Source organism: Magnolia sinica, chromosome 9 (assembly GCF_029962835.1).
Source record: "Magnolia sinica isolate HGM2019 chromosome 9, MsV1, whole genome shotgun sequence".
NCBI classification, from domain to species: domain Eukaryota; kingdom Viridiplantae; phylum Streptophyta; class Magnoliopsida; order Magnoliales; family Magnoliaceae; genus Magnolia; species Magnolia sinica.
The window spans coordinates 22,938,011-22,950,426 of record NC_080581.1 but is presented as its reverse complement, the minus strand read 5'-3'; the positions used below and the strand labels follow the sequence as shown (position 1 = coordinate 22,950,426).

The 12,416-nt window shown below is 36.2% G+C and overlaps 2 protein-coding genes and 2 long non-coding RNA genes across 12 annotated transcripts; all 4 read left to right on the top strand.

Annotated features, from left to right (window-relative positions):
- On the top strand, positions 1-3,937 carry LOC131254727 (callose synthase 12-like). Of its 9 annotated transcripts, none has more exons than XM_058255442.1 (7): positions 5-527; positions 1,666-1,898; positions 2,014-2,253; positions 2,654-2,753; positions 2,865-3,085; positions 3,466-3,531; positions 3,634-3,937. In XM_058255442.1, the coding sequence occupies exons 4-7, from the start codon at positions 2,664-2,666 to the stop codon at positions 3,686-3,688; spliced, it is 432 nt and encodes a 143-aa protein (XP_058111425.1). In that variant the 5' UTR covers positions 5-527; positions 1,666-1,898; positions 2,014-2,253; positions 2,654-2,663; the 3' UTR covers positions 3,689-3,937. The 9 variants fall into 9 exon arrangements, 6 of the variants coding, with proteins under 6 accessions (XP_058111425.1, XP_058111426.1, XP_058111424.1 ...); XM_058255443.1 differs by having other exon boundaries at positions 1,666-1,901; XM_058255441.1 differs by having other exon boundaries at positions 1,666-1,911.
- Positions 3,938-6,402: 2,465 nt separating this feature from the next.
- Positions 6,403-7,819, top strand: LOC131254910 (uncharacterized). Its single transcript, XM_058255614.1, has 4 exons — positions 6,403-6,459; positions 7,106-7,181; positions 7,399-7,435; positions 7,630-7,819. The coding sequence occupies exons 1-4, from the start codon at positions 6,451-6,453 to the stop codon at positions 7,817-7,819; spliced, it is 312 nt and encodes a 103-aa protein (XP_058111597.1). The 5' UTR covers positions 6,403-6,450.
- A 617-nt stretch (positions 7,820-8,436) lies between these two features.
- LOC131256171 (uncharacterized) lies at positions 8,437-8,950 on the top strand. The gene is made up of 2 exons (XR_009176620.1): positions 8,437-8,511; positions 8,689-8,950. It is a non-coding gene; the product is annotated as an uncharacterized LOC131256171 (long non-coding RNA).
- Positions 8,951-9,234: 284 nt separating this feature from the next.
- On the top strand, positions 9,235-10,042 carry LOC131256172 (uncharacterized). The gene is made up of 2 exons (XR_009176621.1): positions 9,235-9,728; positions 9,824-10,042. It is a non-coding gene; the product is annotated as an uncharacterized LOC131256172 (long non-coding RNA).
- The last annotated feature ends 2,374 nt before the right edge of the window (positions 10,043-12,416 follow it).

The window sequence follows — 12,416 nt, the reverse complement described above, 5'->3', positions numbered from 1 at the left end:
ACGAAGCCAAACACTGTACGGCCATTTTCTGATTAAAAACTCCCCTTCCATGCCCTGTTCTCTTCCTCTATCTTTTTTTTCTTCTCATTTGGTTAGAAATCGATTTCCTCTCTCGTTTTTCTTCTCATTTCTTCCGGCCAAGGTCCGCCAGCCTCCTACCTAGCCCCTTTCAAAACCCCCATCTCCTTCCCATCTCCTTCCAAAACCTCAAACTCATCCCTATCAAAACCCCCATCATCGTCCGCACCTAGACCCTTTGAAAACCCTAAACCCCTGATCGAAACCCATCGATTTTGCATATGAAACCTTCCGATCTGGCAATGCTCCCCTCCGACACCGTCGATCTTCATCATCTTCTTTGTTTACCGATAGATCTACAAAGGTAAACCATATGGGCTTATGCAGTGCACAAACGATTTGCCGAGGAGAGATTGCGGTGCGTGTTTAGAAGATGCTGTGGGTCGGATTCCTACGTGCTGTAATGGAAAACAAGGTGGGAGAGTTGTTGGACCAATTTGCAATTTGAGGTATGAGACGTACAAGTTCTATGAGGACTTGGGCACAACACCGGCTCCTCCATTAACTAACACAACTACCACTGTTAAGTTTTCAGATATTCTTTTCTTGATTTTTGTCCGTCTTTTTGGTTAATCGAAGACAGAGACAAAAGGCAAAGATTGTAGGTTTGATCTTATTGCTGGGTCATAACATATTTAAGACTGGACTCACCTAATGGATGGCTTGCATGTAAGCTGTTTGTTCTGTGTTTTAAAAATGGACCGAGCAATGTTGACATGTTTGATGTTGAACTGAGTTTGCAAAAACATGAACTAGCTTTTTAAATTTTTCTAAGGACAGTAACAGGAGTGGATTAGGTGTTACTTGGGTTACACACCTTAGTGGTGTTACCCTTACCGTGGAGCCCACTTTGATGATGTGTTGTATATCCACGCCGTCCATACATTTTTCCAGACCATTTAAGGATATTTTTTCTTATTTTTTAAGTTACAAAATGGTATATATCTGGAATTATTAGCTGATGCTTCTTCCATGTGGATTTTTTGGAGTATATTTTTCCTTTAGTTTTTTCTTTTTAGTTTTATGATAGTTTGTTCTATCAGTTCTTGATCTAGATTAGTTGATTTCATAGACACATTTACATCTGCTAGATTGAGTTCCTCACCTTTGTGAGTTTTTTCTTTCACATACTTGATAACCCATGTTTGATCTGTATGTTGGGACCTCTTTGATTGATATGTATGTAAAATGTGGTTAGATTAATGATGCACACATACTGTTCGATAAAATGCTTATGAGAGATGTTTCCGAGATAAATGTGGTTCTTCTAGAAGTGTTTTCTCTTTGGCCCTTGCCAATGTAGTTCTTTGGGTTGGGCTGCAGCTCTTGTAATTTTTGTGCTTCCTCTTTCTTTGTCTTTTTTGTTGTTTGTTGTTCTTTTTCTTTCGGCTTTGCCATTTTTAATAAAGTTGTCATCTTTCAAAAAATAAATAAAATCTGCAATTCCTTCATTGGATTTTATTGCATCAAACAACTCGCAATTGCCTCATGAAGACATGATGATATTATATTCTAGTATTGTAATGATTCATCCATTTCAATCATTTAATTCTTTCTCAATTTTGACTGTTTTACATATTGTTATAGAAACTAAAAAGGGGAGTGTTGGAGGCCTATCCTTCTTAGATGGCTCTGATCAAAATGAAGAACAAAAATGAGGTGTAGCAGAAAACACTGATGGTGAAGAACATGTTGATGGTAATAATGGACAGCCTGTTGAGGAAAATGTCGAAGTAGACTACTCGAATCTTACTGGGAGACAGAAGAAACTGTTTGAATTGACGCTGAAGATGGCAACTCTCTTCCAACCCATAAAAATAGTAGTATCATTATGTGAAGTTAACATGACTTTGTCATTTCCTTTTACCTTAAAATAGTAGTATCACTATGTGAAGTTTAATATGACTATTTCTCGCCATGGTTCTCTACTTGCAGAATGAGGCAAGAAAGACCAACCAAATTGCAATGCTGGCAGAGAAAAACGAATAGAAGCTCCTCCTGAGTCAATAGGCGTTTCCAAACAGAAATGGATTGAAGAGAAGAAAAAGAAAATTCGAAAACTTCTTGATGCAAATGGGTTGGATATGAGTAAGGCATACATGCTTGATACATGGGAGACAGCATAGTCAAAATATAAAAAATGGGATAAGGATCCTGCCCCGTTTGGCTGGGATGGTGAGCTTTAATCGCAGTGCTCTTTTTTTGGTACTTGTTTGGTTGTATTAGCTGACTCCAAACAGCTGGGACAAAGCTATGATGATGACGATTTTTTATTGTTGTTGTTGTTGAAAGGTCAAGAAACTTGCCTCCCTTATGTTCACAAATCATCTTTCTTCCTAGCTACAGTGATGTCAGCACGTTACCAGTTTAGGAGCTTGAAATATATTGCTAGGAGATCCATTGAAAAAAGTGTATTGTTAGAAGATGATAATTAGCCATTTGCTAAATATTATCCCGTGGCACTTTTCTGAATTTTGTTTTTCCTAGAAATCTTTACATGCCTTTTTTAGCATTAATCTGCAATATCTTCCTGCAAGGTTATGTTATTTTTTTTTCTTCAATGCATATGATGTAGGGGAACTGATATGAGCAGTCCACATGGCATACATGTTGGCCTGTTAGACCGTCTTGTAATTATACGGACAGAAACTTATGGTCCGGCTGACATGATACAGGTTCATGCTCAATTACTTCTCTGTTTCTGTAAAAATGCATAATCTACTCTTTGTAGACTTGAATCATTTGATTTGGAGATAATTCTAGATCTCCGCTTTCTTTTCTTCCAGTATGGGATCGTATACCAGCTTGGCATTGCCAATAAAAGCACCAGCATTTCCGTCTATTTGCTGTCTTGGATCTATATGGTTGTGGCTGTTGCTATTTATCCGGTAATCATGCATGCTCATGACAAGTACGCTGCGAAGGAGCACATTTACTACCGGGCAGTTAAATTGTTTGTCATCTGCCTTATGACACTGGTGGTCATCATATTGCTGAGATTCACCAGGTGATGATGTGGTTATTTCAAACACATGGCTTTATGACAGTTTTTTCAAGCAGAGATGCTCCTTGGTGTTGCTGGCCAATGGGTACTCAAAACTTCAATGTGGCTGATTTTCATTCTCTGGATTGCTTTGATTTTTCTCTATACTAGGACTGGCTTTTTTTTTTTTTCTCTTATTTTTCTTTTTTAAGAAAGGAGAACTATCCTAGTTCACTATAGGAATCCTATTTATGCTGTCCAAATTTTGCATGTAACTGTAATAAAATATGATGTTTCTATTGTTGATGGAAAATACTCCACTAATCATAAACTGAACATTCTTTCTGTGGCCTTGTCTCCACTGAAAATGTAGGCTGTTGACACTTGGCACTTTTCTCCAACAGTCACTTACAGAACAACCAATTCACTGGATCGGTTATCTTCCTGGCTAATCTCCCACTGTCTGAATTGTATGTCTCAAACTCAAGTGTGTTCCTAGCAAGTCTTTAAACATGTTTTATTTTTGTGCTGCACACTGAAGCATTTGCTGATCATTGATTTACACTGTGCAGCAGGCCTATTTGTGTAATGTCAGCTGTTTCATTTACTTTGGGTTGGCATCTGTAGAGTCTATATAGGGATTTGGGCTGCACAATTAAGCACAGGCCAATTATCAATCAAGTACAGCGGGCATATCTGTAATGTCATCTGTTGTGGTTGCTTTGAGTGGGCTCGGTGCAATCCAATTAGCATATGCCGCATTTCAGCATCTCTTTATATTGGTTCTCTAATTCAGCTATCTTATCTATTGATATCTTCAAGGCAAAATTTTCCACTAAAAACATCTCACTATTGTATTTTGGGGTAATTTTTTCACTGTATCCATATTCTCCTGGCATTCTTCACTATTGTATTTAGAAAAGATAAATTTCTTATATGCTTCTAACTCTGAGATTGATGGTTACAGAGTATTGTAGAATCTGGCTGTAGAATCTGGCTGTCCCATTCAACAACTGTGAAAAAGGTGATGAGAAGGCCACCAAGAAGATTGAGAGGGACAAATTCTTCGACTGGATTTCCCTCGACGCTGTTTTCAGATGCAAGGCTTCATCTCTCTCTCTCTCTCTCTCTCTCTCTCTCTCTCTCTCTCTCTCCATACATGTTTTTGGTTGATTTTTATGTCAATATCTTTCATGGAGTATATTTTTTTTTGGTTGGTCACAATAAAACCTTGGGATGCTTCAAACATCAAGCTTCATGGGTGAAGGTTTCTCATGGTCAGGTACATGAAGTGCACAGTTATTCTTACCTGAATGCTGATTTGGTGCTCTGTTTTTGGTAAGGTGACTTGTTTTGTTATTCATTTACATTTGTTCATCAACACTAATAGATTGCCTAATAGCAACTATGTTAAGGAGAAAAAGTTCTGGTAAATGAAAAAGGTACTGGATGACAATCATAAATTGTACTCTGAACTCTAGCCTCAGAAGCAAAGAAACCAAACTGGATAGAAAAATGGAAAGCGGAAACAGATCAAATTGAATTACAAAATAATACCATAAGTGGTAGAATTCCATTCAAGTTCGTCAGGAATATAAAAGCACTGCCCTTGTTGATGGCACATGCTAGACATACAACGTTAATCATACCAAAGTCCATTGTTCCATACATTGGGTTTGTAGTTTTGGATCTCGGTAAGCAGTTCTTGATTCAAGCTTGTAGCATTTATGAAAACTTTTCTATGGCTGAGTATACTTGGGCTGACATAGCCAGAGTATATTTGGGCTGACATAGCCTGAGTATATTCGTATCCTGGGATGTAAATCTGTTGGTGCATCTGTCATGAATATATTTGGGCTGACATAACCTGAGTTCTTGCTTATCTTAGTGCTTGCAGTTGGTTGATTTCGTTTTGGGCTTCTAAGAATTCTACTCCTTGCTTATCTAAAGCATATAATTGTGCCACGCATTGTTTCTTACAAGTCCTATTGTTGTTATGGACTATGGAATAGTCACTGGGCTGCTGTCAGTTTGGATTATCGAAATCCATCAGTTCTTTAGGGACATAGCACACAAGCTTTGAATATTGCTGCTTTGAGAATTGCAATGGCAAGGCCAGGTTGCAGAAGCTCTCCTGTGAGAGAGGGTCTTCTTCGGTGCAATCATCATTGTAACAGAATCTTAGTGTGGTCAAGGTAAAAATAGAAGAAAGTATCAGTTGATGACACTAACTTTATTAGGCATATAATCAAGAAACAAGGATAGCAGATAGCTAAGCATTCTGTGGAAGTAGTAGTCAATGAATAAATGTGGATACGGAGTCTTGAGAGCCAAACAGCCCTGCTTGCAGATAAATATTCAACAAGGGCTCAAGGGTCATGCCATACAGCCTGCAAAACTCCTGCTTGAATTGCCCAACAAGATAATCCCATTGCTTTGGCTCAATTAGAACCTTTAAAGCACAAAAACCAAATACATTGAACTCGTCAATCCAATGGTTACTCAACAAAAAACCAGAGATTTCACACTACACCAAAATTGCAGATGTGGAACGTCCAGGATTTTGGTTCAGAAACGGCTCTAAGCCGTTTCTGATTGAATCAATCAGATCTACATGATGGTCCATCGAATCAATCAGATCACCACATTCTATCATGACCCATCACGTCAACCAGATCATCACATACAGACTTGTCTTTTGGTATGGGGTTTGCAGTTGATGATTGTATACCCTGATTAAAAGACACTGATTGCATTTATAGTTTCCTTATTTTGATTTAAATCATTCACAAACATACCATATGAACTAATGGTTAGATGTATCTGATGGTGCTAGTGCTATTTACATTTCAGGTATTATTCTTATCGGAGAGATTGGAGGGACTGCAGAAGAGGATGCTGCAGCCTTAATCAAGGCATTGAAGATCGGGATAGATTCAATTAAGTATAAGGCCAATCACTTCAATGATATGGATTTTTCATGATAAGGAATGTTTGGCAAATAAAAAATAATAGAAATACATTTACCCAAGCTTTAGTTTTAGTGCTTCTGCATCAAATGTTCATGATTAAGCAAGCATTAGTCCCCAAAAGGTTCCATAGTGCATCGTTCCATGTTTTGCAGAGTGGTAAGCAAAATCCATGGACGGAAGTATCTTTTTTTTTTTTTTTCGTGTTAGTTGAAAATATACAAGTTGAGTTGTTTAAGAGAAAAGACAATCAGAGACATGATTAGACAAATTAGTGCTTATTTGAATGGGCACACGTTTTTACATCTTTATAAAAAAATGTTGTTTAGCTTTGATGCTATTATTAGAGTTATGCTGAGCTGAGAAAAGCCTATTGTTGCATTTACTGCTGGTCTTTCTGCACCGCTCGCCTCATGGGTCATGCTGGAGGTATGTCCCACACAATTCAGCAAGAATTGTCTGACAACTCCATTACATTGGTTCATTTCATTTTAGCTATGCATACAATTGTTGTGTCTGAATGTTCTTTTAGTAGGAAATTTAAAAAAAAAAAAAAATAAAAAAAAATAAAAAAAAAGAAAAGAAAAGAAAAGAAAGAAAGAAAACAAAACGAAAGAAAAGATCAAGAAATAAGGGAAAAAAAAAACATAAAATGAAAGAGTTTTCCTAGTATTCATAGCGAGGAAATCCAACATTGAAGTAAAGATTGCAATTTGGGGCCTAATGGGATAGAGACAATTAGCACCTTTAGATAGAGACAAGTATGGTATTAGGTGGTATGGAATTGCATTTGGTCCCATGCAAATTCAATCCAGATATATGGAATTGCAATAGATTATGTGGTGCATCAAATACTTTTATAGAATGTTAAATGCCTCTTTTTAATCAAATGAACCATATATATGTTTTGTTTTGATATAAGTTGAATTGAAAAATGGTGCTTGTTTTGTTTCGGGAATATTAGCATATTTGTTAGAAGTCCACTTCTCTTGTTGTAGATAAGAACCTGTTGAATCAGGTATAATTGTGTGCTTACTACAGTCTTGGTTAATTTATATTTTTATTGCCTCATAAGGAGGTGAAGTCTTTGGATGAAGTCAGCTGGAAGTTTGCCGGGCCCTGCTCCAAAATCCATCTTATTTCAAGACCTGGTAATCCTTAATCTGAATGTTTGCTTTATTGGTCATTAATGATTGTGAGGAATTGTCAGAATCGTGTTTCTTAGTTTCTTAGATTTGTCTTAGACCTTAAAAAAAAAAGATTTGTCTTAGCAACATGATTGAAAATTCCACAGTTATTAGCGAGGACAAACTCAATAGCTATCAATGCAAACATTATCTCTATGCTCATTAGATCCATAAATTTCAGGCCTTGCTCAAACATCGACCTGTATGCTAATTGCCTTGTAAGTTCTCCTTTCATACCAGATTTTGACGAGATCTTTAAGTTTGAATAAGCATCAAAATTATAGAATTGAACATTTTCATGGGCTTTTATTTATTTATTTATGGGTGTAAAGCCCGGCTTTTCCACAGCAATTTGCATAAATCTTTTCAATGATCATGTTTGAATGATTCACTAAAATAATTGTCCTTCCAGGCAGTACTTCGTTAATGTGGATGATACTGTTCTCAAAAGGTGGGCACTTCATGGTTCTTTTTTATCTCTCTATGATTGTAGATCCATTTACATTTTTGTCCTTTTCAGTCTTGATGCACATGATGTTTCAAAAGGTTGTGCTGTTAACAATTACAATCAATTTACTTATTTTCATTTCCTTGTTTCATAGATTGTTGTTCACAAGAGTAGCCGAAGACGGACACACTTTCAACGTGCCGGGCCTCGCCAAAAGGTGTTGTTTATCCCAACATGCATCTAGTTGGAAACCCTGAAACATCATATAAACGTTACTTGCTTAGCCAAAAGGTGTATTTTGAGTCAGATGAAGTGCATGCATGTATCGTAACATGTGGTGGGGAGACACAATGTTATACCCAATGGGTATAACATGTTATTCATATTTATCTCACTGTACAGTTGTATCCTGCAGCTTCGCTCAATTTCACTCTCATTGGATGCGCTCCTGGATTATAATGACGAGGATATTGAGGAATCAACATTTGAGGTTAGCATTTTTCTTTTTATTTTATTTATTATTTATTTTTTATAAAGAAAAAAAAAACAAAGTTTATGGATGAAAAAGCTGTGCAGTGCTTGGTTTCTGGCAAAGCCAAGTGATTCAGCTTAGAATTGAGTCAATGAAGTGGCTGGCCTATCCACATGGCATGACACCTTTCCCTTTCTCAATATTAGCATTACTGGGTTCCAGATCTGATTTTTTTTATCATTTTAGCTGGTGGGTCTTAAATAAATTACAATAGCCATTAAAATGCCTGTTTTGAAATGGTTACAGAATAATATGGAAGACCTCTACAGCCTTTTGTGCTTCTTACACGTCTAGCCATGGTGCAACTGGGCCTGGTATGTGCATGAAACAACACTACCAACTTAAGAGTATGTTTGAACTTCTCTCAAACCAAAACAACATAAATGTAGAAGAAGAAGATAAAAGATAAATAAATACAAAAAAATTTGGCCCTGTCTCTTTAATTGACATAGCAGGTGGTTTTAATGTGACACGTTCCGTTTGTTTGGCAGGCATTGGATAAGATCAGATTTCTTTCGCTTACGGATAAGGATATTTTGGGTGAAAGGCGATACTGCAAAGCTTGAGATCCTGGTTAGTGATGGCTCATTTTTTAGTATACTAATTATTTTGGGTGAAGGTGATATTGGAAATGACAAAGAACAATGATGTTTCCTAATATTTATAATGAGGAAGTAAAGCTGTGTTTTTCAATTCCAACTTGAAAGTGATTTATAGGCCATCAATATAAGCAAGCTGTGGAGAAGGATTTTAAAGTTTGGTTGTTTCCACTTTATTAGACCAATACGTGCATTCAAGTTGCTGGTGCATCACATCGCACCATAAGAATGATGTTTGATATTAACATTCTGAGAAGTGGGTTAGTTTCTCTTTTTAACATTTTAGTTTGCTGTATTTGTCGTATAATGCAGATGAAATTGGACGAGGAGAAGAAAATTCTTTCTATTTGTGACCGAGGTATTGGGATGACAAAGGAAGATCTGATCAAGAACCTAGGAACCATAGCAAAATCTGGAACGTCAGGTATTTCTTTTTATCATCATTAATGTAGAAAACATTTGCTCCGTTACTGATTTTCAGCATGTTCATTCTTTTCTTGTTGAAAAACAGAAACGTAGATTTCCATTTCATTTTTAATTTGAATATCCGTTGCGGCATTACCCAAAATGCCTCCACATTCCCAATAGATGAATTACCCACCTCATTTCCTGAGTAATCATATGTTGAAAAGATTCTAGATTCTAAGCTAAATGATTGTGCTGAAATCAAAGCTTTCACCTAGGTTTAGTATGGATACATTTTTAACTCTTATGGAATCCGATGAGTGGTAATGATTCCTCAAATTTGGATTGTGAAATGCATACATATGCAATTTTATCAACTAGAAAACACAAACCAAAGAGCCTGAGTTACTTTCATGTGAAGTTCCCTTTTATGATTAAGCATTGGTTACCAAGAGCGTAAGTTTTTCTAAATAAGAAATAGGCGCACCCACATGCTTGCATGTGGACCACCTCTCATGTGAGAAGTGGTAACATGTATGTGAAGATCAAACAATAGACACATTTGCTAATTCTCATTCATTGTTGTCTTTTATTCTGTTCCTTACATTTTCTTTCTTTCAAGGTGGCAAAAATTGATTCAAAAGCCTTATGAGAGCGGCAATGAGAGGATTGGGATTGGTTAAGGTCATCCTAAGGAATGGTGGGACCTTGTGTTTTCTCTAGGAGTGGAGCACGTCATGGAAGATTTTATTTATTTATTTTTATTGTATTCATGCAATTGTAAACTTATTGTTGTAAATATATATAATTTTTATTATAAAGTTGCACCATATTTGTTCAATATTAATTTTTAATTGTATATAATATTCTATGGTTTTTAAATATAAAAACAAATGTACAACTTTTATTGGCCGTGTGTAAATAATGAAAAATACCGTTCCGAATATTTGCAGTTTGACCGTTGGTAACATTAAGAACAATTTTGAAACGGTACTTGATACGGTATTGAACCGTCTCAGATTTTTTGCGATGCCTCTTTTAGGAACGGCTTAAAACCATTCCTAAATGACGTTTGTGGTGTAGTGATTATGGTTTTTCTAGTTTTCTAGTTTTAGGACTAGGTTTTTCTGTTGATTTTTAAAAACTAACTTAACTTTCTTGTTTTGTAGGATCTTGACATATACTTTCTAATTTGGTAATCTCTTTCTAATTTTTCTATTTTTCTATTTTTAAGTTTTCTAATTTGGTAATCTCTTTCTAGTTTTCTAATTTTGTAGGTTTTATTTTCTATTTATAGAAACTTTCTATTCCAAGATTTCTTTTATTAGAAACTTAATTTCTATTTTAGGTTTAGAGCTTTCCTAACTAGTTTAGAAACTTTCTATTTACGGTTTTTAGAAATTTTTCCTTTTTAGAAACTAGTTTAATTTCTATTTCTATTTTAGGAATTTTCTATTTTTAGACCTTCTATTCTTAGAACTGACTTTTTTTTTGGTTGTTGTTGTTTGTTTTGCAGGATCTAGCATAGGAACTTCTAATTTGGTAATTTCCTTCTAACTTCTCATCCACTAACTTTCTATATTGCTGTAGGAATTTTCCTTTAGGCTTATGATTTAGAGTTAGGGTTTCACCATGTATATGAAAGAGTGGGCACATAAGTATGTTGAGATAGTTAAGGGATCTTGGGAAGGGATGTATGATGATTATGTTAGAAAACAGCCTATGTCTCAAAACTTTTCTAAAACCATCATCGAGAACCGATCAGAATATAATGTTCCACCGGTTAAGAAGTCCTTACGTGATCATATAAGGGAGAATAATTACACCCTAAGGATTAAGGAAACAATGTGTGAATATTGGGGTTGTCAGACTTGTGGGAGTGAGAATTATAATCAACCATCAAACAAGAAGAAAACAATGAGAGATTATATTCAATAACCATCATACTCTCCCACCTATGATCCATATGACGATAACCAGTGTAAACATCAAAATTGAGAAGATGAACCAACAACATGTTATAATGATTATTCTCTTGGATCCCCTAGCTTTGAGATCCAACCAGAAACGATCCAAGAGGATTCATTTCAGCATAACGTGGATTGTCTTGCGGAAATTAGAAAAACATTAGAAGCGCTTAATTTACTCATCAATAAGATAGTGGCGGCTCGTTCATTCTAACCACAATCCAATCCAGAAACACAATGCGAGGAAAGTAATCCAAACTCGCTTGTGGAGAATTCTGGAATTTGGAATGAAGAGTTGGATTGTGTTGATAAGCGTTTGGTTCAATTTTTCGAAGAGTCGATTTCGATGACGATCCAAAGGAATGATCAAGAGACGTAGGTGTCTTTCAAATATAATAATTCTGACACACCTCACTCATATGACACAATTGATGATGAAGAAGACATTAGTTTATTCGAACCTCAACCCAATCTAAGAATAGAATGTGAGGAATGTGATCCCATCCTAAGTGTATACTGCACTAAATTGGACGATGGTGAGTGTTGAGATTCAATTTCAAGTTTGGCTCATATCAATGATCAAGAGGTTTAGGAAGTTGTCAACCATAGTGATCTACTCCACCTATCTGACATGACCAATTTAAACGTGGAGGATGAACCACTTTCACTTAAACCTTCCAACCTTTGTGATGCATGTTTGGACCACTCTCTTGAATTGAATGATGATATGATTCGGGAGATGGACGAATTGCTCGATATGACTCTGGGAATTAAAACCATCCAGTTACGGCCACCATCTGAGTTGTCAACCCTTGATAATACAATGCCTCTACTAGATGGTACCGATGAACAGAGTTTTCACATCAATGCGTTGCTTATTGATTCTCAATTTGTTTGTGTAGGACAAGAGTAAGAGATTTCACATAAAATCATGTGTGCTTTGTGATTGCTTGATTTCATTTGCTTAATCTTGTTTGATCCAGATTCACGGTTTGCTTCTGCTGATTCCCAACAAAAGCAACTTAGGAAATTATTTAAGGAAGTATGCTCTCGGTGGCCATGAATGCCTTCTAAGATCTAAGATCATGAGATTGGAAAAATCATCCAATGACTGAGTAAATGATCTAGTGGGCCCCACATGATGATGACACATCAAGGTGGCCCCACATAATGGACAAATCACAACAAATGTTTCCCCTCTAATGATGAATGACCCACATCCAAGGTGGGCTGCGCATGATGGACAAC

Excerpts from the sequence above, each read along its gene's own strand:
- LOC131254727 (XM_058255442.1), top strand. The coding sequence starts at position 2,664 with ATGAGCAGTCCACATGGCATACATGTTGGCCTGTTAGACCGTCTTGTA. Across the intron at positions 2,754-2,864 it reads GTCCGGCTGACATGATACAG|TATGGGATCGTATACCAGCT; the intron begins GTTCATGCTCAA and ends CTTTTCTTCCAG. Across the intron at positions 3,532-3,633 it reads AATCTCCCACTGTCTGAATT|CAGGCCTATTTGTGTAATGT; the intron begins GTATGTCTCAAA and ends TACACTGTGCAG.
- LOC131254910 (XM_058255614.1), top strand. Across the intron at positions 7,182-7,398 it reads CCATCTTATTTCAAGACCTG|GCCTTGCTCAAACATCGACC; the intron begins GTAATCCTTAAT and ends CATAAATTTCAG. Across the intron at positions 7,436-7,629 it reads ACCTGTATGCTAATTGCCTT|GCAGTACTTCGTTAATGTGG; the intron begins GTAAGTTCTCCT and ends TTGTCCTTCCAG.